The 25,246-nt window shown below is 50.4% G+C and overlaps 1 protein-coding gene across 5 annotated transcripts in view; it reads right to left on the bottom strand.

Annotated features, from left to right (window-relative positions):
• CLASP1 (cytoplasmic linker associated protein 1) overlaps positions 1-25,246 on the bottom strand; it is a 197,302-nt gene that overhangs the window by 123,609 nt on the left and 48,447 nt on the right. For all 5 annotated transcript variants that reach the window (XM_069732633.1, XM_069732634.1, XM_069732635.1 and 2 more), the window contains exon 8: positions 18,241-18,308. In XM_069732633.1, coding sequence (XP_069588734.1) covers positions 18,241-18,308 — 68 coding nt within the window. The remainder of the gene's footprint in view (positions 1-18,240; positions 18,309-25,246) is intronic.

Here is a 25,246-nt window from a genome sequence, read left to right as displayed (position 1 = left end):
GGGGCCGGTGTCACAGACCCGCCCAAAAATCCTAAACAATGGCAGACACCTTTAGGGTATGTGCACACGATCAGGTTTTTTCGCGTTTTTTTCGCGGTAAAACCGCAGACATAGGCATCCTATCATTTAGAATGCATTCTGCAATTTTTGTGCACATGATGCGTTTTTTTCCGCGAAAAATCGCATCATTGGTATAAAAAAAAAAAAAAAAAAAAAGCAGGTTCATTAATTTTGCGGATTTTCTGCGTTTTTCCCACTATTCTATGCATTTGGTAAAAAACGCGTTAAAAATGCATGAAAAAATGATTAACAAAACGCATGCGGATTTCTGGCAGAAACGTCCGGTTTTTGTCAGGAAAATTTCTGCCAGAAATCCTGACGTGTACACATAGCCTTATAATCAATGGGGTTAATCAGGTGCCCGACATACAGGGGGTCCGTCACTTCTAGATTAGTATTTTGGTTCCTAAGACAAACGAATGCATCTGAGAGCCCCAATGACCTGTAATGGGGTCTGTACAGGGCGATATACAGCGCAGATGTCCTGTTCCTAATAACAAGGCCCGACATGGAGAACCGATCATAGCTGTGTAATACAAGGAATCCCCCCAGACAGCGGCACCCCCCGGGTGGCCATATCCAGCAGGAAACCATTATCACCATTATTAGGTCATGTCAATGCTGAACTGCAGAGGATCAATACTCCCCCCACCAGGGGCAACACAGAGGCCCCCGAGCCATGAAGGACCACAGCAAAATAAGTATTGGATACACGGACGATTTCTCCTACAGAGAATGGAGAGGGCTGTCATTCTTATCGTAGGTACACTTCACCTGTGAGAGAAAGAATCTAAAAATAAAAATCAGAAAATCACATTGTAGGATCGTTACATAATTAATTTGCATTTTGTTGCATCAAATAAATATTTGATCACCGACCGACCAGCGAGAATTCTGCTCTCACAGACCTGATAGTTTTTCTGTAAGAAGCCTCCTACTCTGCACTCATTACCTGGATTAATTGCTCCTGTTTGACCTCGTGTCCTGTATAAAACCCACCTCTCCACACACAATCACACCCCAACCTCTCCACCATGGCCAAGACCAAAGAGCTGTCTAAGGACAATAGGGACACAATTGTAGAGCTGCACAAGGCTGGGATGGGCTGCAAGACAAGAAGAAACACACGATGACTGTCAATCTTCCTCGGTCTGGGTCTCCATGTTAGATCTCGCATTGTGGGATAAGGATGATTCTGAGAAAGGTCAGGAATCAGCCCAGGACTACACAGGAGGACCTGGTCAATTACCTGAAGAGAGCAGGGACCACAGTCTCAAGCATTACGCCATCATGGATTACAATCCTCCAGGGCACACAAGGTCCTCCTGCTCACACCAGCACATGTCCAGGCCAGTTTGAAGTTCACCAATGACCATGTGGATGATCCAGAGGAGACATGGGAGAAGGTCATGTAGTCAGATAAGACCAAAATATAACTTTTTGTTATGAACTCCACTCGCTGTGTTTGGAGGAGGAAGGATGAGTACAACCCCAAGAACACCGTCCCAACCGTGAAGCATGGTGGGGGAAACATCATACTTTGGGGATGCTTTTCTGCAAAGGGGACAGAACGACTGCACCGTATTAAAGGGAGGATGGATGGGGTCACGTATCGTGAGATTTAGGCCAACAACCTTTTTTCCCCTCAGTAAGACCATTGAAGATGTGTTGTGGAGGTGTCTTCCACCATGACAATGACCAAAAACACACAGCTCCGTAAGAAGCATTTGAAAGTCATGGAGTGGCCCAGCCGATCTCCAGACTTGAACCTAATAGAGAATGTTTGGAGGAGCTGAAACTGAATGATGCCCAGTGACATCCCCGAACCCTGAAAGATCTGGAGAAGATCTGCAATCTGTATGGAGGAGGGGGCCAGAATCCCTGCCGCAGTCTGTGCAAACCTGGTCAAGAACCACAGGAAACGGCTGACCTCTAAATACAAACAAAGGTTTCTGCACCAAATATGAAGTTTTGTTTTTCTATTGTATCAAATACTTATTTGATGCAATAAAATGGAAATTAATCATGTGAAAATCATACAATGTAATTTTCTGGAATTTATTTTTAGATTGTCTCTATACTGTGTGACTTCAGGAAAAGCAGGGGAACGGGGTGCTGAGGACGGGGTGCTGGGCAAGAAAAGCAGGGGGATGGGGTGCTCAGGACGGGGTGCTGGGCAAGAAAAGCAGGAGGACGGGGTGCTGAGGACAGGGTGCTGGGCAAGAAAAGCAGGGGGATGGGGTGCTGAGGACGGGGTGCTGGGCAAGTAAAGCAGGGGGATGGGGTGCTGAGGACGGGGTGCTGGGCAAGAAAAGCAGGGGGATGGGGTGCTGAGGACGGGGTGCTGGGCAAGAAAAGCAGGGGGGATGGGGTGCTGAGGACGGGGTGCTGGGCAAGAAAAGCAGGGGATGGGGTGCTGGGCAAGTAAAGCAGGAGGACGGGGTGCTGAGGACGGGGTGCTGAGCAAGAAAAGCAGGAGGACGGGGTGCTGGGCAAGTAAAGCAGGAGGACGGGGTGCTGGGCAAGTAAAGCAGGAGGACGGGGTGCTGGGCAAGTAAAGCAGGAGGACGGGGTGCTGGGATAAGTAAAGCAGGAGGACGGGGTGCTGGGCAAGTAAAGCAGGGGGACGGGTGCTGAGGACGGGGTGCTGGGCAAGTAAAGCAGGGGGATGGGGTGCTGAGGACGGGGTGCTGAGGACGGGGTGCTGGGCAGGTAATACAGTCCTTACTTAACACACAAGCCCAAACATGAACCCACCAATCTCTTGATATAGGGAGAATCATGGATAGAATCAAGATGGTCAAATAGTGGCCATAGAGTAGTGCTATCAGAGCAGGTCCCTGAAAACCCCCCCAAGATATACCTAGATCGGCAGTGAAAATCACAGGGAGAAGGAACAGAAATGCAGGGAAATCAATAAGTGTGGAGAGGTGGGGGGCCGCCCGGGAACCGACCCACCATATCACAGAGCACTACTCTATGGCAATATATGAATACAGATTGGTGGGTTCATGTTTGGGCTACACCTATGCATGTGCCCCTCTTATTATTTTGTAGAGCAATTGGATCCTCATTAGAAATTATTTTTGCTGTGAATAGGATCATTCCGGTGCTTCTAATTGCTCAGGTTTAGCTTATACAGTGGGGCAAAAAAGAATTTAGTCAGTCAGCAATAGTGCAAGTTCCACCACTTAAAAAGATGAGAGGCGTCTGTAATTTACATCATAGGTAGACCTCAACTATGGGAGACAAACTGAGAAAAAAAAATCCAGAAAATCACATTGTCTGTTTTTTTTACAATTCATTTGCATATTATGGTGGAAAATAATTATTTGGTCAGAAACAAATAATCAAGATTTCTGGCTCTCACAGACCTGTAACTTCTTCTTTAAGAGGCTCCTCTTTCCTCCACTCATTACCTGTAGTAATGGCACCTGTTTAAACTTGTTATCAGTATAAAAAGACACCTGTGCACACCCTCAAACAGTCTGACTCCAAACTCCACTATGGTGAAGACCAAAGAGCTGTCAAAGGACACCAGAAACAAAATTGTAGCCCTGCACCAGGCTGGGAAGACTGAATCTGCAATAGCCAACCAGCTTGGAGTGAAGAAATCAACAGTGGGAGCAATAATTAGAAAATGGAAGACATACAAGACCACTGATAAACTCTCCCTCGATCTGGGGCTCCACACAAAATCCCACCCCGTGGGGTCAGAATGATCACAAGAACGGTGAGCAAAAATCCCAGAACCACGCGGGGGGACCTAGTGAATGAACTGCAGAGAGCTGGGACCAATGTAACAAGGCCTACCATAAGTAACACACTACGCCACCATGGACTCAGATCCTGCAGTGCCAGACGTGTCCCACTGCTTAAGCCAGTACATGTCCGGGCCCGTCTGAAGTTTGCTAGTGAGCATTTGGATGATCCAGAGGAGTTTTGGGAGAATGTCCTATGGTCTGATGAAACCAAACTGGAACTGTTTGGTAGAAACACAACTTGTCATGTTTGGAGGAAAAAGAATACTGAGTTGCATCCATCAAACACCATACCTACTGTAAAGCATGGTGGTGGAAACATCATGCTTTGGGGCTGTTTCTCTGCAAAGGGGCCAGGACGACTGATCTGGGTACATGAAAGAATGAATGGGGCCATGTATCGTGAGATTTTGAGTGCAAACCTCCTTCCATCAGCAAGGGCATTGAAGATGAAACGTGGCTGGGTCTTTCAACATGACAATGATCCAAAGCACACCGCCAGGGCAACGAAGGAGTGGCTTCGTAAGAAGCATTTCAAGGTCCTGGAGTGGCCTAGCCAGTCTCCAGATCTCAACCCTATAGAAAACCTTTGGAGGGAGTTGAAAGTCCGTGTTGCCAAGCGAAAAGCCAAAAACATCACTGCTCTAGAGGAGATCTGCATGGAGGAATGGGCCAACATACCAACAACAGTGTGTGGCAACCTTGTGAAGACTTACAGAAAACGTTTGACCTCTGTCATTGCCAACAAAGGATATATTACAAAGTATTGAGATGAAATTTTGTTTCTGACCAAATACTTATTTTCCACCATAATATGCAAATAAATTGTTAAAAAAACAGACAATGTGATTTTCTGGATTTTTTTTTCTCAGTTTAAGTCTCCCATAGTTGAGGTTTACCTATGATGTAAATTACAGACGCCTCTCATCTTTTTAAGTGGTGGAACTTGCACTATTGCTGACTGACTAAATACTTTTTTGCCCCACTGTATGTTCATGCTTGTGGGGATTTTCTGTATTTACTACAGGGGTGCAGTGTGGTGTGCGTCTCTGATCACTGATCTATACATATATTATTGCCATTTTTCTGGATGAGTTTGATCATGTATTGCACATTATCATAAGGACCAATTAAATAAAATCAGTCTACATATAACGGTTTTCGGGTGTTTGGCCTGAGAACCCCGATTGTATCATTTTAATTGTTTTTAATAAATGTTTTGCTTGTTTCTTTGTTATATATATTCACATATTGTGGGTGTGCACTTGCTTACAGGCAGCCTATTTCCTTTTCTCTGGTCATGCAGATGTAACTTTGTCTGGGGACCCCAGTGCGGTCGGTGTAATGGGCCTGTGCTTAGGGCAATGTATTGACGTCTCAGCACACAGGAGAACGCTAGTAAAGCATGGAGCCACGCGAGTCCGAGGACTCCAGACCCCAATGAATCACTTACTAGTTCCTCTTATTGGAGAGATCCATCGCTCCTCATAATATTCTGCCATTTTGAGTCAGTGTCTCCTCTTTTATAAACTCAGCTCCGATCACCCACTGGATGCACAACACTTAGCACAGCAGCAGCCGATCTGAATTTACTGGGCAGAACGACGACGATACCCCAAGTATCCAGAAATCACGCTCATCTTCTCCGCTGTTAACATTGCTGGTCACCAACTAAATCGCAAGTGTCTTTATCCAAGAGCAAAGTAACCCTTCACCCAAAAGTCGTCGGAGGAATAGGCTGCAGCCACGCAGATGTCGGCCTCCGGGGCTAAACCACAAGCTCCACAAGATCCTTGTGTCTCATCATTCTCGGGGACTGAAGACAATGTTCGTGGACTTGCAAGGAAGATTCTTTCCCTTTCTTGTGGTATCAGTATCTGTTAATCTCACCAAAAAGGAAGACATCTTCTGGGAACCAGCACAGAACCGGAGCTCCTCTTTGTGTCTTCTAGGTCCTCTCTCGCACACAGGGTGCGGCACACGACCGTGCACCAGATGGCACTTACAATTACATGTCCCATGGATTCCTGCATCATCCAACGACATGTACAGACTATTCAGGTGCCGCAGCGGCAGGAGGAACGTGACCATGCAGCAGCCGCAACCATGGATGGAAAATGGTAGAGGCATCAGCTGATACATAGTTGGGCATGAGCAGGCGCTGCCAGGATGGCGGGAGCCAGTGATTCCTAGCACACATTTGGTATTGCGGCGCCCACAACGACTGGCACTGCAAAACCAACCACCCGTCCACAACGACCGGCACTGCAACACCAACCACAACGACCGGCACTGCAACACCAACCACAACGACCGGCACTGCAACACCAACCACAACGACCGGCACTGCAACACCAACCACAACGACCGGCACTGCAACACCAACCACCCGTCCACAAGGACCGGCACTGCAACACCAACCACCCGTCCACAACGACCGGCACTGCAACACCAACCACCCGTCCACAACGACCGACACTGCAACACCAACCACCCGTCCACAAGGACCGACACTGCAACACCAACCACCCGTCCACAACGACCGGCACTGCAACACCAACCACCCGTCCACAAGGACCGACACTGCAACACCAACCACCCATCCACAACGACCGGCACTGCAACACCAACCACCCATCCACAACGACCGACACTGCAACACCAACCACCCGTCCACAACGACCGGCACTGCAACACCAACCACCCGTCCACAACGACCGGCACTGCAACACCAACCACCCATCCACAACGACCGACACTGCAACACCAACCACCCGTCCACAAGGACCGACACTGCAACACCAACCACCCGTCCACAAGGACCGGCACTGCAACACCAACCACCCGTCCACAAGGACCGACACTGCAACACCAACCACCCGTCCACAACGACCGGCACTGCAACACCAACCACCCATCCACAACGACCGACACTGCAACACCAACCACCCGTCCACAAGGACCGACACTGCAACACCAACCACCCATCCACAACGACCGGCACTGCAACACCAACCACCCGTCCCCAACGACCGGCACTGCAACACCAACCACCTGTCCACAACGACCGACACTGCAACACTAACCACCCGTCCACAAGGACCGGCACTGCAACACCAACCACCCGTCCACAACGACCTACACTGCAACACTAACCACCCGTCCACAAGGACCGGCACTGCAACACCAACCACCGTACACAACGACCGACACTGCAACAACGACCGGCACTGTAGCACCAACCACAACGACCGGCACTGCAACACCAACCACTGCTGCATGACGGCCGGCACTGCAACACCAACCACTCATCCACAATGACCGGCACTAACACCAACCACCGGTCCACAACAACTGGCACTGCAACACCAACCACTCATCCACAATGACCGGCACTAACACCAACCACCGGTCCACAACAACTGGCACTGTAACACCAACCATCCGTCCACAACGACCGACACTACAACACCAACCACCTGTCAGAGACAACACTTTAGTTGTGCAGGACCTAAAAAAGTGACATGTAAAAAAGGATCATGGGGTGCATTAAAAGAGGTCTGGATACACATGATGAGAGCATTATACTGCCTCTGTACAAATCCCTAGTTAGACCGCACATGGAGTACTGTGTCCAGTTTTGGGCATCGGTGCTCATGAAGGATATAATGGAACTAGAGAGAGTATAAAGGAGGGCAACAAAATTAATAAAGGGGATGGGAGAACTACAATACCCAGATAGATTAGCGAAATTAGGATTATTTAGTCTAGAAAAAAAAGACGACTGAGGGGCGATCTAATAACCATGTATAAGTATATAAGGGGACAATACAAATATCTCGCTGAGGATCTGTTTATACCAAGGAAGGTGATGGGCACAAGGGGGCATTTTTCCACCAACATAGAAGAGGATTCTTTACTGTTAGGGCAGTGAGAATCTGGAATTGCTTGCCTGAGGAGGTGGTGATGGCGAACTCAGTCGAGGGGTTCAAGAGAGGCCTGGATGTCTTCCTGGAGCAGAACAATATTGTATCATACAATTATTAGGTTCTGTAGAAGGACGTAGATCTGGGGATTTATTATGATGGAATATAGGCTGAACTGGATGGACAAATGTCTTTTTTCGGCCTTACTAACTATGTTACTATGTTACTACTGGCTTTTATTTCTTCCCATAAAGAGTTAATAGAAGTTTGGTGCCACCGACAAATACCGCAAAACCCTGCTGCTTTATGCAATATTATCTACATGTTAAAAAAAAAGGACTCTGGAATGAATTAACAAAAGAATTGCTTATTAAAGTCATTAACCCCTTCATGACCCAGCCTATTTTGACCTTAAAGACCTTGCCGTTTTTTGCAATTCTGACCAGTGTCCCTTTATGAGGTAATAACTCAGGAACGCTTCAATGGATCCTAGCGGTTCTGAGATTGTTTTTTCGTGACATATTGGGCTTCATGTTAGTGGTAAATTTAGGTCAATAAATTCTGTGTTTATTTGTGATAAAAACGGAAATTTGGCGAAAATTTTGAAAATTTCGCAATTTTCACATTTTGAATTTTTATTCTGTTAAACCAGAGAGTTATGTGACACAAAATAGTTAATAAATAACATTTCCCACACGTCTACTTTACATCAGCACAATTTTGGAAACAAAATTTTTTTTTGCTAGGAAGTTATAAGGGTTAAAATTTGACCAGCGATTTCTCATTTTTACAACGAAATTTACAAAACCATTTTTTTTAGGGACCACCTCACATTTGAAGTCAGTTTGAGGGGTCTATATGGCTGAAAATACCCAAAAGTGACACCATTCTAAAAACTGCACCCCTCAAGGTGCACAAAACCACATTCCAGAAGTTTATTAACCCTTCAGGTGCTTCACAGCAGCAGAAGCAACATGGAAGGAAAAAATGAACATTTAACTTTTTAGTCACAAAAATGATTTTTCAGCAACAATTTTTGTATTTTCCCAATGGTAAAAGGAGAAACTGAACCACGAAAGTTGTTGTCCAATTTGTCCTGAGTACGCTGATACCACATATGTGGGGGTAAACCACTGTTTGGGCGCACGGCAGGGCTTGGAAGGGAGGGAGCGCCATTTGACTTTTTGAATGAAAAATTGGCTGCACTCTTTAGCGGACACCATGTCAAGTTTGGAGAGCCCCCGTGTGCCTAAAAATTGGAGCTCCCCCACAAGTGACCCCATTTTGGAAACTAGACGCCCCAAGGAACTTATCTAGATGCATAGTGAGCCCTTTAAACCCCCAGGTGCTTCACAAATTGATCCGTAAAAATGAAAAAGTACTATTTTTTCACAAAAAAAATTATTTTAGCCTCAATTTTTTCATTTTCACATGGACAACAGGATAAAATGGATCCTAAAATTTGTTGGGCAATTTCTCCTGAGTACACCGATACCTCACATGTGGGGGTAAACCACTGTTTGGGCACATGGTAAGGCTCGGAAGGGAAGGTGCGCCATTTGACTTTTTGAATGAAAAATTATCTCCATCGTTAGCGGACACCATGTCGCGTTTGGAGAGACCCTGTGTGCTTAAACATTGGAGCTCCCCAACAAGTGACCCCATTTTGGAAACTGGACCCCCCAAGGAACTTATCTAGATGCCTAGTGAGCACTTTAAACCCTCAGGTGCTTCACAAATTGATCCGTAAAAATGAAAAAGTACTTTTTTTTTCACAAAAAATTTCTTTTCGCCTCAATTTTTTCATTTTCACATGGGCAATAGGATAAAATGGATCCTAAAATTTGTTGAGCAATTTCTCCCGAGTACGCAGATACCTCATATGTGGGGGTAAACCACTGTTTGGGCACACGGCAGGGCTCAGAAGGGAAGGCGCGCCTTTTGACTTTTTGAATGGAAAATTAGCTCCATTTGTTAGCGGACACCATGTCGCGTTTGGAGAGCCCCTGTGTGCCTATGCATTGGAGCTCCCCCACAAGTGACCCCATTTTGGAAACTAGACCCCCCAAGGAACTTGTCTAGATGCATACTGAGCACTTTAAACCCCCAGGTGCTTCACAAAAGTTTATAATGCAGGGCCATGAAAATAAAAAATAATTTTTCTTTTCTCAAAAATGATTTTTTAGCCTGGAATTTTCTATTTTGCCAATGGTAATAGGAGAAATTGGACCATAAATGTGGTTGTCCAGTTTGTCCTGAGTACGCAGATACCCCATATGTGGGGGTAAACCACTGTTTGGGCGCACGGCAGGGCTCGGAAGGGAAGGCACGCCATTTGGCTTTTTAAATGGAAAATTAGCTCCAATCATTAGCGGACACCATGTCGCGTTTGGAGAGCCCCTGTGTGCCTAAACATTAGAGATCCCCCACAAATGACCCCATTTTGGAAACTAGACCCCCAAAGGAACTAATCTAGATGTGTGGTGAGCACTTTGAACCCTCAAGTGCTTCACAGAAGTTTATAACGCAGAGCCATGAAAATAAAAAAAAAAAGTTCTTTTCTCAAAAATGATTTTTTAGCCCGCAATTTTTTATTTTCCCAAGGGTAACAGGAGAAATTTGACCCCAAAAGTTGTATGTGGGGGTAAACCACTGTTTGGGCACATGTCGGGGCTCGGAAGTGAAGTAGTGACGTTTTGAAATGCAGACTTTGATGGAATGCTCTGCGGGCGTCACGTTGCGTTTGCAGAGCCCCTGATGTGGCTAAACAGTAGAAACCCACCACAAGTGACCCCATTTTGGAAACTAGACCCCCAAAGGAACTTATCTAGATATGTGGTGAGCACTTTCAACCCCCAAGTGCTTTACAGAAGTTTATAACACAGAGCCGTGAAAATAATAAATACGTTTTCTTTCCTCAAAAATAATTTTTTAGCCCAGAATTTTTTATTTTCCCAAGGGTTACAGGAGAAATTGGACCACAAATGTTGTTGTCCAGTTTCTCCTGAGTACGCTGATACCCCATATGTGGGGGTAAACCACTGTTTGGGCACACGTCGGGGGCTCAGAAGGGAAGTAGTGACTTTGGAAATGCAGACTTTGATGGAATGCTCTGTGGGCGTCATGTTGCGTTTTCAGAGCCCCTGGTGTGCCTAAACAGTAGAAACCCCCCACAAGTGACCCCATTTTGGAAACTAGACCCCCCAAGGAACTTATCTAGATATGTGGTGAGCACTTTGAACCCCCAAGTGCTTCACAGACGTTTACAACGCAGAGCCGTGAAAATAAAAAATCATTTTTCTTTCCTCAAAAATGATGTTTTAGCAAGCAATTTTTTATTTTCTCAAGGGTAACAGGAGAAATTGGACCCCAATAATTGTTGCGCAGTTTGTCCTGAGTATGCTGGTACCCCATATGTGGGGGTAAACCACTGTTTGGGCACACGTCGGGGCTCGGAAGTGAGGGAGCACCATTTGACTTTTTGAATACAAGATTGGCTGGAATCAATGGTGGCGCCATGTTGCGTTTGGAGACCCCATGATGTGCCTAAACAGTGGTAACCCCTCAATTCTAACTCCAACACTAACCCCAACACACCCCTAACCCTAATCCCAATTGTAGCCATAACCCTAATCACAACCCTAACCGCAACACACCCCTAACCACAACCCTAATTCCAATCCTAACCCTAAGGCTATGTGCCCACGTTGCGGATTCGTGTGAGATATTTCCGCACCATTTTTGAAAAATCCACGGGTAAAAGGCACTGCGTTTTACCTGTGGATTTACCGCGGATTTCCAGTGTTTTTTGTCCGGATTTCACCTGCGGATTCCTATTGAGGAACAGGTGTAAAACGCTGCGGAATCCGCACAAAGAATTGACATGCTGCGGAAAATACAACGCAGCGTTCCCGCGCGGTATTTTCCGCACCATGGGCACAGCGGATTTGGTTTTCCATATGTTTACATGGTACTGTAAACCTGATGGAACACTGCTGCGGATCCGCAGCGGCCAATCCGCACCGTGTGCACATAGCCTAATTCTAAAGGTATGTGCACACGCTGCGGAAAACGCTGCGGATCCGCAGCAGTTTCCCATGAGTTTACAGTTCAATGCAAACCTATGGGAAACAAAAATCGCTGTACACATGCTGCGGAAAAACTGCACGGAAACGCAGCGGTTTACATTCCACAGCATGTCACTTCTTTCTGCGGATTCCGCAGCGGTTTTACAACTGCTCAAATAGAAAATCGCTGTTGTAAAACCGCATTGAAATGCGCAGAAAAAATGCGGTAAATCCGCCATAAATCCGCAGCGGTTTAGCACTGCGGATTTATCAAATCCGCAGCGGAAAAATCCGCAGAGGACCAGAATACGTGTGCACATACCGAAACCCTAACCCTAACCCTAACCCTAACCCTAACCCTACCCCTAGTTCTTACCCCAACCTTAGTGGGAAAAAAAAAATATATATTTTTTTTATTGTCCCTACCTATGGGGGTGACAAAGGGGGGGGGGGGGGGGGTCATTTACTTTTTTTTATTTTGATTACTGAGATATAACCTATCTCAGTGATCAAAATTCACTCTGGAACGAATCTGCCGGCCGGCAGATTCGGCGGGCGCACTGCACATGCGCCCGCCATTTTGGAAGATGGCGGCGCCCAGGAAAGAAGACGGACGGACCCCGGGAGGCCGGGTAAGTATAAGGGGGGGGAGATCAGGGCACGGGGGGGGGGTTGGTGGGCGTCGGAGCACGGGGGAGTGGATCGGAACACGGGGGGGGGGGTGGATTGGAGCACGGAGTGGGGGATCGTTGTGCGGGCGGGTGGATCGGAGCACGGGGGGGATCGCTGTGCGGGGGGGGATCGGAGTGCGGGGGGGTTTGATTGGAGCACGGGGGGTGTGATTGGAGCACGGAGGGAGCGGGCAGGAGGACGGGGGAGCGGAGCACAGGACGGAGGGGAGCGGAGATCGGTGGGGTGGGTGCACATTAGTGTGTCCAGCCATGGCCGATGATATTGCAGCATCGGCCATGGCTGGATTGTAATATTTCACCATTTTTTTAGGTGAAATATTACAAATCGCTCTGATTGGCAGTTTCACTTTCAACAGCCAATCAGAGCGATCGTAGCCACGAGGGGGTGAAGCCACCCCCCCTGGGCTAAACTACCACTCCCCCTGTCCCTGCAGATCGGGTGAAATGGGAGTTAACCCTTTCACCCGATCTGCAGGGACGCGATCTTTCCATGACGCATATGCTGTGTCATGGGTCGGAATGGCACCGACTTTCATGACGCAGCGTATGCGTCAAAGGTTGGGAAGGGGTTAAAGAGTTTGTTTGGTCATTTGCTACTGAAGACTTATCCAAAAAAAGCCGTGGAAAACAAAACATGCGTGGTCCTAAACGAAAACAAAACATGCGTGGTCCTAAACGGTTAAAGAACCCACACTGACCGGCAGAGGGGCCCTTATGTGCATTACAATGGGGCCACAGTGCATACGCCCAACTGCTGCAACATTCATTCACTATGGGGCAGCGGGAAACAGCGGAGCGCAACTCTGGGCAGCCCCATAGGGTGGAACGGAGCGGCGGTCGGGCGTGTGCACTGCGGCCCCATTGTAATAGGAGGAAAAAAGTTCTACATATCAGTGCGAGTCCCAGCGGTAATAAGTTATAACTAGAGATGGGCGAACTCAAACAGTAAAGTTCGGCGTCCGTATCAAACACCTACTATTTGGGCACCAGGAAGTCTGTGTTAGGCTGTGTGCACACGTTGCGTTTTTTTTCACGTTTTTCGCTATAAAAAAGCGATAAAAAGACATAAAAAACACATACATATGCATTCCATCAATTATAATGCATTCTGCAATTTTTGTGGACATGATGCGATTCTTTCCGCAAAAAAAAAAAAACTTATCGCGGTAAAAAACGAATCATGTTCATTAATTTTGCGGATTTTTCACGTTTTTCCCGCTATTTAATGCATTGGAAAGCTCTGGAAAAAAAAACGCACAAAAAACGCATGTGGATTTCTTGCAGACAATGTCCGGTTTTCTTCAGGAATTTTCTGCAAGAAATCTTGACGTGTGCACATACCCTTACTGTTCGGGTTCGGCTGCCCAAACACCGCTTCTGATCGGCAGTGAAATCCTCCCCGCCGGTCCGCGGTTCCCAAACTGTCAGATGACAGCGTGAGCTGCGATCAGAGGTATAACGTTTACCTCGGGTCACTGGTGTCAGCTGATGAGACTACTGCTCCCATCATCCAGCGCCTGCTGCCGCTAATAACAGTGAGAGAAGGAGCGGCTGATGGAAGCAGCAGTCAGTGCCCGCGCTGTAAATAACTTAAAAAAAAAAAACAGGTGTGGGTTCCCCTGTGTTTTTGATAACCAGCCAGGCAAAACTCGCAGCTGGGTGCCGCAACCCTCAGCTGTTAGCTTCAGCAAGGCTGGTTATCAAGAACACTACCCCCTCCCATGCATGTCAGTAATGGGCTACAAAATCCTGCGCCTGTGCCCTGCACTCCCTCAGTAATACGTCTTCCTCCCTTCTGGGGGCGCTGCACTCCGGGATCTTCTGCGCAGGTCGAGTCACTGTGACCTCTGGTGTGCGCCCTGATAATATGCTCTCCCGACTTCCTCCATGTACAATTATCGCTAGGAACCATATGCACACAGCGATGACTATGCAGGGAGAAGTGGGGAGAGAACCTTATCGGCGCGCACGCCGGAGGTCACTGGAGCGTAAGTTTCCTGCGCAGAAGATCTCTGAACGTAGCGTCCATAGAAGGGAGGATGATGTGTGTAATCCTGAGGGAGTGCAGGGCGCGGGATTCCTTCTAGACACCGCACGCCCCGGAGCCTGGAAGAAATCATTAACAAAGGCAGAATATAACATTTCTCAGCAACAAGACCATTAATATGAGGCAGACAGTTAGGACCAGTGTAATATTTCTATTACCTGTATGCCCATAATAGGTTATATACATCCCGGTTATATATGTCCCGGGGAGACAGGTTCCCTTTAAGCCCTTCACATCCAAGGACAGGCAGTGTCCGTCATTGGACGCCTCCCCCTGATCAGCTGACATGTGCAACCAACAGCAGCGGGTGGAATCGAGATCTACCCGTGGCTGTTAACATGTTAAATGCAGTTGTCAAACTGACAGCGGCATTTAGCCTGCGTGCACAGGAAGCGCGTCATTACCTCCTCCCATCGGTGCCTGTGTCACATGATTGCGATATATTGTAGATTGTAAGCTCTCACGAGCAGGGTCGTCTTATTTTGCTTTAATTATTGTATTGTTAACGTTGTTACTTATGACTTTTGTGTTTGAAACTGTTAAACTGTAAAGCGCTGTGGAATATGTTGGCGCTATATAAATAAAGATTATTATTATTATTATTATTATTGCGGGTCACCGATGGGTTGGCATGACAACCCGGGGTCAGCAGAGACCCCTGTGGCTGTCAAAGACGGAAAGAGAGAGTGGGAAAAAAAAACCCCAAAAGCTTCTTGATAAAGAACAACCGTGCTCGAAACTCATCGCTTGCTCCTGTTCACTTTTTCTTTTCCCCTTTATTGTCAGCATGGTCCCCTTTTTTTCCTTCATCTGGCATACATTAGAAGTTGTGGAAAAAATTCGGGAATGTGCTCTAGATGTGGAGCTCTAGATAAGTGTGTTATTTTCTGCAGATATGATTCCTGGCTGGAAGTAGTGATAGCGGTCTCTGCTGGATGAAGATGAAGGACTTCAACTAGCGATGTCACGGGTGAGTCACTGTGTTACCTGTACACTGACAATACATGATACGTGATCACTGTATAACCTGAACACTGTGTACTATGTACTGTGTATAATGTCACTGATGATCACTGTATTACTTGTACACTATATACAAAGCGCTCCTGTGTATAATGTCACCAGTGATCCCTGTTTTACCTGTCCACAATACACTATATACAGAGCTCCTATGTATAATGTCACTGGTGATCCCTGTTTTACCTGTACACTGACATAATACACAGAGCTCCCAGGTATGCCATCGGTGATCACTGTATTAACTGTACACTGTGTACTACATACAGAGCTCCCGTGTGAAAGGTCACTGGTGATCCCTGTATTACCTGTACACTGACACTATATACACTGTATACTATATACTAAGCTCCTGTGTATATTATCACTGGTGATCACTGTATTATCTGTACACTATACACAGAGCTCCTGTGTACGTCACTTGTGATCCCTGTTTTACCTGTACACTGACACTATATACAGAACTCCCAGTTATGTCACCGGTGATCACTATTAACTGTACACTGTGTACTACATAGAGAGCTCCTGTGTGTAATGTCACCGGTGATCACTGTATTATTTCTACACTATACACTAAGCTCCTGTGTGTATTGTCACTGGTGATTACCATTATCAGTACATTATACACTATATACAGAGCTCCTGTGTGTAAGGTCACTGGTGATCACCGTATTACCTGTACACTATACACTACATACAGAGCTCCTGTGTATAATGTCACTGGTGATCAGTGTATTACCTATACACTTGCACTATACAATGTACTATGTACAGAACTCCTGTGAATAATGGCAGTTATGGTAATTTTTTTATTTTATTTTTTTATTAATGATCAGTATTGTAGTATTCGGTCATTATGTGGTGGTAATATGTGGTCTGGTCACAGTGTGGTGATATTTGTGCCCTGTATGCGGTATTATTCGGTCACTATGTGGCAGTAATATGTGGTCTGATCATGGCGTGACGGTATTTATCCCTTGCATGTGGAATTATTTCGTATTTATGTGGTATTTATGTGGTGGTAATGTGTGGCCTGGTCATGGTGTGATGGCATTTGTCCCTTGTATATATTTTTGTTCATTTTAAAAAATGATTGTGACATTCTCTTAAAGAAACAAATAAAAATTTACAAAAAGGAGTACAGAGTATTTTAACAAATGTTTAGAAAAATAAGTTCTCTTATAAGACAAGGGGAAAACCATTTACAGCCAAGAATTCGCTGTGTAATGGGATATTATCAGCGCCTCATCCAGTTGCAGGACTAAGCGGTCTCTTCCTGGACAGACACGGACATGACGGGGCGCCGGGGCCGCACACAGCCCTGCCTCCATTATCAGCCTCTTTCCATGCCGGTCACATCTAATCATCTCCATGAAGAAACGTAAAATCCTATTCACTCATCTGCACATTGGGGTCTCCAGCCGCATAGACGAGATGCCGGGGGCTGTGGCAGTCCGTGTTAACCGTCGGGTTTCTGGACCATTTCCCCGCTCACTGTTTTTGTTCCATCAAACATTAAATCTTTAGAAGAGAAAGTAAATGATCCTGGATCACGAGGGCACAACTGTCAGCACGGACACGGCACAAATGCAGGGCTCGGACCTTCTCCAGGGGTCATCATGTCCAGCACCCGTGTGCGCTGCAGGGGGAGCAGCAAACAGCAGAAGAACTTGGAGGCGGCTCGGCTCCTCCCGCAGGTCCGCCTGCACCCCACACTGACAGATCAGCCGTCCCCTGCCCCGGTTCGTGTGAGCAGCGACATTCAGGGAAGGAAATACTTGCAGTAAAAGCAGGAATTAGTTTCACGAGATAATCCCTTTCATTGCCCAAGAGGCTTATATTCCTGGTCACTGACTGCGCCATATGGTGAGCGCGAAACAAAAAAGCCCGGGCACCACGGAAATCACCCGACACCCGAGTGGCTCATCACGAGACCTGGACATGGGGATCAGCAATTGTTACACAGAAACAAAGAAAAACCCACTAATAATATCCATGAAGAGAATATAATACACCTGCGAGCCGACCACAAGACGGAGCCACGTAATGAACGCCGGCTCCACCGGACACGTCCAGGCTCAGGACACCGGCCCAGTATCCAACTGCAGCTTTCTGGGCAATCAGGAGTTAAAAAGAAAGAACTGGAAGATACAATGAAGAAACCCTGGAGATCACAATCCATCAATGCTGCACCACAAAGCTCATCATGGCGGCTCATCAGCCCCTATGGATGACCGTCAGGCCGTGAACTTGCGGGGGCCGATGCTCGAAGCCCCACTGGCGATCCAGTGACCTGGTTTTGTGCAGACCCTGAGTGGAGCAATGCAGTGCCAGCCGCCACCATCCTCGCCCCTGGCACAGGATACGGCCATTGATGCCTGTGCGACGCTCCGTGCCCACACCGCAGCCCATCAGTGCAAGGCCGGAGCGCAGACCCCCATCATCACACGGAGTCGCCGACAAATGCAGAATCTCACACACATAACCAGAGGTTCACAAAATGCACAGAAATAACGGCGCCCCTCCTCCGTCGGGGTCTGCTAATTAATGCACTGGGGGGAGAGAGTCCTTGGGGTAACCTAGCAACATGGAGAGATTAGATCTCACGGGCCGGGAACCATGTCAGATCACAACTCTGCAGACAGATCAGGGATCCGCTCTATTACTCACCCAGCGACGACTGGATCATGTTCCCCGATTTCTGGACTTCGTCGAATTTGGTGAAAATCACATTCAGCCTGTAAATATAAGGAGAAGCATCAGACGGGGAGCGGGGGACGAGGACGACATGAACGCAGCGCACAGCTCCCTCTAGCATCGATACAGCCGAGCTCTGCGAGCGCACACAAGACCTGGCCTGGATTCCGGGAGCAGCGGAGCGCACGGTCCTGGAGGATCCCCACGACACCGCTGCCGCCACCGCTGCAGACGATCGCTCACCATTCAGGGCAAAATGTCAGAAGGTTATAGACAAAGATCTGATGCTGGAGCAGAGATCAGCGTCACACAGCGAGTCCGACAACCAGAACTAAAGGGGAAGTCACACCGACAGGGACCATCATCTTTGTAACCCTTTACATAGCGCCAGCATATTCCACAGCGCAGAGAATCTAAAGGCCGCTCTGCAGTACACGCGGATCTGTACGCTGCAGGATGAGCAAGACCGAGGCACGACAGACCTGCAGGATCTATAGTATATACACGAGGAGAACTACATGCCGAGAGTCCTGCCGATCTACAGCCCTATGACAACACCTACTGCTGCGTCCTGCCACTTCAGAGGGGTCATAGGAGCACTGACAGGCGCACACGGCGGCCTCTGCTCTCATGGAGCGGTCATACGAGCACGGACGGGCGCACACGGCGGCCTCTGCTCTCATGGAGCGGTCATACGAGCACGGACGGGCGCACACGGCGGCCTCTGCTCTCATGGAGCGGTCATACGAGCACGGACGGGTGCACACGGTGGCCTCTGCTCTCATGGAGCGGTCATACGAGCACGGACGGGCGCACACGGCGGCCTCTGCTCTCATGGAGCGGTCATACGAGCACGGACGGGCGCACACGGCGGCCTCTGCTCTCATGGAGCGGTCATACGAGCACGGACGGGCGCACACGGCGGCCTCTGCTCTCATGGAGCGGTCATACGAGCACGGACGGGTGCACACAGCGGCCTCTGCTCTCATGGAGCGGTCATACGAGCACTGACAGGCGCACACGGCGGCCTCTGCTCTCATGGAGCGGTCATACGAGCACTGACAGGCGCACACGGCGGCCTCTGCTCTCATGGAGCGGTCATACGAGCACTGACAGGCGCACACGGCGGCCTCTGCTCTCATGGAGCGGTCATACGAGCACTGACAGGCGCACACGGCGGCCTCTGCTGTCATATGAGCACTGACAGGCGCACACGGCGGCCTCTGCTCTCATGGAGCGGTCATACGAGCACGGACGGGCGCACACGGCGGCCTCTGCTCTCATGGAGCGGTCATACGAGCACTGTCAGGCGCACACGGCGGCCTCTGCTCTCATGGAGCGGTCATACGAGCACGGACGGGTGCACACAGCGGCCTCTGCTCTCATGGAGCGGTCATACGAGCACTGACAGGAGCACACGGCGGCCTCTGCTCTCATGGAGCGGTCATACGAGCACTGACAGGCGCACACGGCGGCCTCTGCTCTCATGGAGCGGTCATACGAGCACGGACGGGCGCACACGGCGGCCTCTGCTCTCATGGAGCGGTCATACGAGCACTGTCAGGCGCACACGGCGGCCTCTGCTCTCATGGAGCGGTCATACGAGCACTGACAGGCGCACACGGCGGCCTCTGCTCTCATGGAGCGGTCATACGAGCACGGACGGGCGCACACGGCGGCCTCTGCTCTCATGGAGCGGTCATACGAGCACTGTCAGGCGCACACGGCGGCCTCTGCTCTCATGGAGCGGTCATACGAGCACGGACGGGTGCACACAGCGGCCTCTGCTCTCATGGAGCGGTCATACGAGCACTGACAGGAGCACACGGCGGCCTCTGCTCTCATGGAGCGGTCATACGAGCACTGACAGGCGCACACGGCGGCCTCTGCTCTCATGGAGCGGTCATACGAGCACTGACAGGCGCACACGGCGGCCTCTGCTCTCATGGAGCGGTCATACGAGCACTGACAGGCGCACACGGCGGCCTCTGCTCTCATGGAGCGGTCATACGAGCACTGACAGGCGCACACGGCGGCCTCTGCTGTCATATGAGCACTGACAGGCGCACACGGCGGCCTCTGCTCTCATGGAGCGGTCATACGAGCACGGACGGGCGCACACGGCGGCCTCTGCTCTCATGGAGCGGTCATACGAGCACTGTCAGGCGCACACGGCGGCCTCTGCTCTCATGGAGCGGTCATACGAGCACTGACGGGCGCACACGGCGGCCTCTGCTCTCATGGAGCGGTCATACGAGCACGGACGGGCGCACACGGCGGCCTCTGCTCTCATGGAGCGGTCATACGAGCACGGACGGGTGCACACGGCGGCCTCTGCTCTCATGGAGCGGTCATACGAGCACGGACGGGCGCACACGGCGGCCTCTGCTCTCATGGAGCGGTCATACGAGCACTGACAGGAGCACACGGCGGCCTCTGCTCTCATGGAGCGGTCATACGAGCACTGACAGGCGCACACGGCGGCCTCTGCTCTCATGGAGCGGTCATACGAGCACGGACGGGCGCACACGGCGGCCTCTGCTCTCATGGAGCGGTCATACGAGCACTGACAGGAGCACACGGCGGCCTCTGCTCTCATGGAGCGGTCATACGAGCACTGACAGGCGCACACGGCGGCCTCTGCTCTCATGGAGCGGTCATACGAGCACTGACAGGAGCACACGGCGGCCTCTGCTCTCATGGAGCGGTCATACGAGCACTGACAGGCGCACACGGCGGCCTCTGCTCTCATGGAGCGGTCATACGAGCACTGACAGGCGCACACGGCGGCCTCTGCTCTCATGGAGCGGTCATACGAGCACTGACAGGCGGACACGGCAGCCTCTGCTCTCATGGAGCGGTCATACGAGCACTGACAGGCGCACACGGCGGCCTCTGCTCTCATGGAGCGGTCATACGAGCACTGACAGGAGCACACGGCGGCCTCTGCTCTCATGGAGCGGTCATACGAGCACTGTCAGGCGCACACGGCGGCCTCTGCTCTCATGGAGCGGTCATACGAGCACTGACAGGCGCACACGGCGGCCTCTGCTCTCATGGAGCGGTCATACGAGCACTGACAGGCGGACACGGCAGCCTCTGCTCTCATGGAGCGGTCATACGAGCACGGACGGGCGCACACGGCGGCCTCTGCTCTCATGGAGCGGTCATACGAGCACGGACGGGCGCACACGGCGGCCTCTGCTCTCATGGAGCGGTCATACGAGCACGGACAGGTGCACACGGCGGTCTCTGCTCTCATGGAGCGGTCATACGAGCGCGGACGGGTGCACACGGCGGCCTCTGCTCTCATGGAGCGGTCATACGAGCACTGACAGGCGGACACGGCAGCCTCTGCTCTCATGGAGCGGTCATACGAGCACTGACAGGCGCACACGGCGGCCTCTGCTCTCATGGAGCGGTCATACGAGCACGGACGGGCGCACACGGCGGCCTCTGCTCTCATGGAGCGGTCATACGAGCACGGACGGGCGCACACGGCGGCCTCTGCTCTCATGGAGCGGTCATACGAGCACGGACGGGCGCACACGGCGGCCTCTGCTCTCATGGAGCGGTCATACGAGCACTGACAGGCGCACACGGCGGCCTCTGCTCTCATGGAGCGGTCATACGAGCACGGACGGGCGCACACGGCGGCCTCTGCTCTCATGGAGCGGTCATACGAGCACGGACGGGCGCACACGGCGGCCTCTGCTCTCATGGAGCGGTCATACGAGCACGGACGGGCGCACACGGCGGCCTCTGCTCTCATGGAGCGGTCATACGAGCACGGACGGGTGCACACGGCGGCCTCTGCTCTCATCAGCTCGCATAGAAATACAAAAAAGAAAAAAAAAAAGAAATAAAAACAACAATGTCCCCAAGTTAAAGAGATCACCCACCATGGGACAGACAGCGCTTTTAAAAAAAAAAGTAATCCTCTTGTAAGAGAAGAAAAGCATGTACTCACCTCTCGTTGTACCACTGCTCCAACAATGCCGGGCCTCCTGTGTCAGGTGAGCGCTGCAGCCAATCAGTGGATGTTATTAGGCTGCAGCGCTCACAAGACATCATGTCAGAGGAGGCCAGGACCGACATCACTGGAACAGCACCAGAATAGGGGGCTACGATCGGTTACTATTATTTTAGAAGGTGGACTACTTGATTTCAAAAGAGGCTGTCCAGGTAGTGGGACGAGCCATTTACATTGTGAGGCAGCAGAACATAACGCAGGAAGTGTTGTCATAGGCACAACAGAGCGGAGGAAGCTACAGCATTAAGCATGTTAATAAAACAGGCAATGATGAGAGTTTTCACACGATACACAAGAACAGAACGTCCAATATTTGTAACTATGAGGCTGGAGCAAGATGGGGACTTGGGAAACAACAGGTCGCACCACCAAAAATCGCTGTGTGCCACTGCTACATGCCAGCGTAGCGCAGGTGAATGGGGCCACATTACCAGCCCCGGGCGCCACGGCGAGCGAGGCAGAATGTCAGAACCAGTTAACGACAAGCGCGCCCCTCAGTTCACAATGTGACCCCATAACCAGCACGATGCCGTCATGTGGCAGCGGCACACAGTCATTTTTGGCTGCCGACCTGCTATCTGGTCCCAGACGTATAATGACACGAGTACGTGATGAGCGGGTGTAGTCGTCACTCGCGTTCTGGTGGTCTCCGAGTATTTGCTAGTGCTCGGAGATTTAGTTTCTGTCTCTGTAGCTGCATGATTTGTGGCTGCTAGACAGCCTGAATACATGTGGGGGTTGCCTGTTTTGTTAGGTGAGGTGGAGCCAATCGGGGCGTGTGTAGTGCGCCCACTGTCACGATTTCTCTGTATTCGCAGTGCTAGATGTCATCACATGACCCAGGCGTGATTTGCATATTCTAGGTCATGTGACCGCCCGAAGCGTTGGGGATACACAGGAATCAGGACAGTGAGTGCACTACACACCAGCACGATTTACAAGTCCCCGAGTGACCGCAGAAAACGTATCCTGTGTTCACACTCGTGGTGCTCGATTCACCATATTTGTTGGGAGCAATAAGCGCAGCGTGCCACACTATTGCCGTTAGAATGACGGCCCCCAAAACTAAACCGACTCCATTATATTTAAGGGGTATTCCGAATCCTAGTTTTGGGGGCCGCCATTCTAACGGCAATAGTGTGGCACGCTGCGCTTATTGCTCCCAACAAATATGGTGAATCGAGCACCACGAGTGTGAATGAGGGTAACTTTTTACATTTTGCTTTTGTTCTGAGTCTTTTGTCAGACTGGAAGTCGCATCTCGCTACAGAGTCCAGGACTGAGGGTCCCATTCACGTGCTGGATTTCGCCCCTACGGCCTATCCGTGTAAATGTTCTCTCCACGACCTGCAGATTTTGGCTGCACAATGGAACAAAAAAAATCTGCAGTGTAAAATAAAAGAGCAGGAGATCTCCCGGCAGAAGTAAAAAAAAAAAAGCTTCTGCAATAACTGCGTGAAGCCAAGGATGGGAATATGGTTCATCACTTCGCCAGCGGCTTCATCTTCCCTCTAGTAGACTAGATCGGTTTTAGTTCATTATGTGCAAATGTGGGGTAGACAAAGCCCTGAGATCAAGAGGCGCTGGTGACGAGCGAGGTGACCCCCGCACCCCTATAAAATTAGGTGGCTACAGAGACCGATTCCTGCGATTCCATTATTATGTGACCTCACGTCCTCGCGGTCTGAAAAACCACCCATCCTCTATTGTACCCCACTTCTAGAGACTGCAGACCGCTCTCCTCTACTGCACCCCATCTCTGGTGTAACCGCCCCTCCTCTACTGCACCCCACCGCTGGTGTGACCGCAGACTGCCCATCCTCTACTGTACCCCACCGCTGGTGTGACCGCAGACTGCCCATCCTCTACTGTACCCCACCGCTGGTGTGACCACAGACTGCCCATCCTCTACTGTACCCCACCGCGGGTGTGATCACAGACTGCCCATCCTCTACTGTACCCCACCACTGGTGTAATCACAGACTGCCCATCCTCTACTGTACCCCACCGCAGGTGTGACCACAGACTGCCCATCCTCTACTGTACCCCACCACTGGTGTAATCACAGACTGCCCATCCTCTACTGTACCCCACCGCTGGTGTGACCACAGACTGCCCATCCTCGACTGTACCCCACCCCTGGTGTGACCACAGACTGCCCATCCTCTACTGTACCCCACCGCTGGTGTGACCACAGACTGCCCATCCTCTACTGTACCCCACCACTGGTGTAATCACAGACTGCCCATCCTCTACTGTACCCCACCACTGGTGTGACCACAGACTGCCCATCCTCTACTGTACCCCACCGCGGGTGTGACCACAGACTGCCCATCCTCTACTGTACCCCACCGCAGGTGTGACCACAGACTGCCCATCCTCTACTGTACCCCACCGCAGGTGTGACCACAGACTGCCCATCCTCTACTGTACCCCACCACTGGTGTAATCACAGACTGCCCATCCTCTACTGTACCCCACCGCAGGTGTGACCACAGACTGCCCATCCTCTACTGTACCCCACCGCAGGTGTGACCACAGACTGCCCATCCTCTACTGTACCCCACCACTGGTGTAATCACAGACTGCCCATCCTCTACTGTACCCCACCACTGGTGTGACCGCAGACCGCTCCTCTACTGCACCCCACCGCTGGTGTGACTGCAGACTGCCCATCCTCTACTGCACCCCACCCCTGGTGTAACCACAGACTGCTCATCCTCTACTGTACCCCACCGCTGGTGTGATCACAGACCGCCCCTCCTCTACTGCACCCCACCACTGGTGTGATCACAGACTGCTCATCCTCTACTGTACCCCACCGCTGGTGTGATCACAGACTGCCCATCCTCTACTGCACCCCACCCCTGGTGTAACCACAGACTGCTCATCCTCTACTGTACCCCACCGCTGGTGTGATCACAGACCGCCCCTCCTCTACTGCAC

The sequence above is a fragment of the Ranitomeya imitator genome, chromosome 7 (assembly GCF_032444005.1).
Source record: "Ranitomeya imitator isolate aRanImi1 chromosome 7, aRanImi1.pri, whole genome shotgun sequence".
NCBI lineage: Eukaryota > Metazoa > Chordata > Amphibia > Anura > Dendrobatidae > Ranitomeya > Ranitomeya imitator.
Note: the sequence above shows the minus strand (reverse complement) of the source record. Positions and strands in the feature narration are given on the sequence as shown.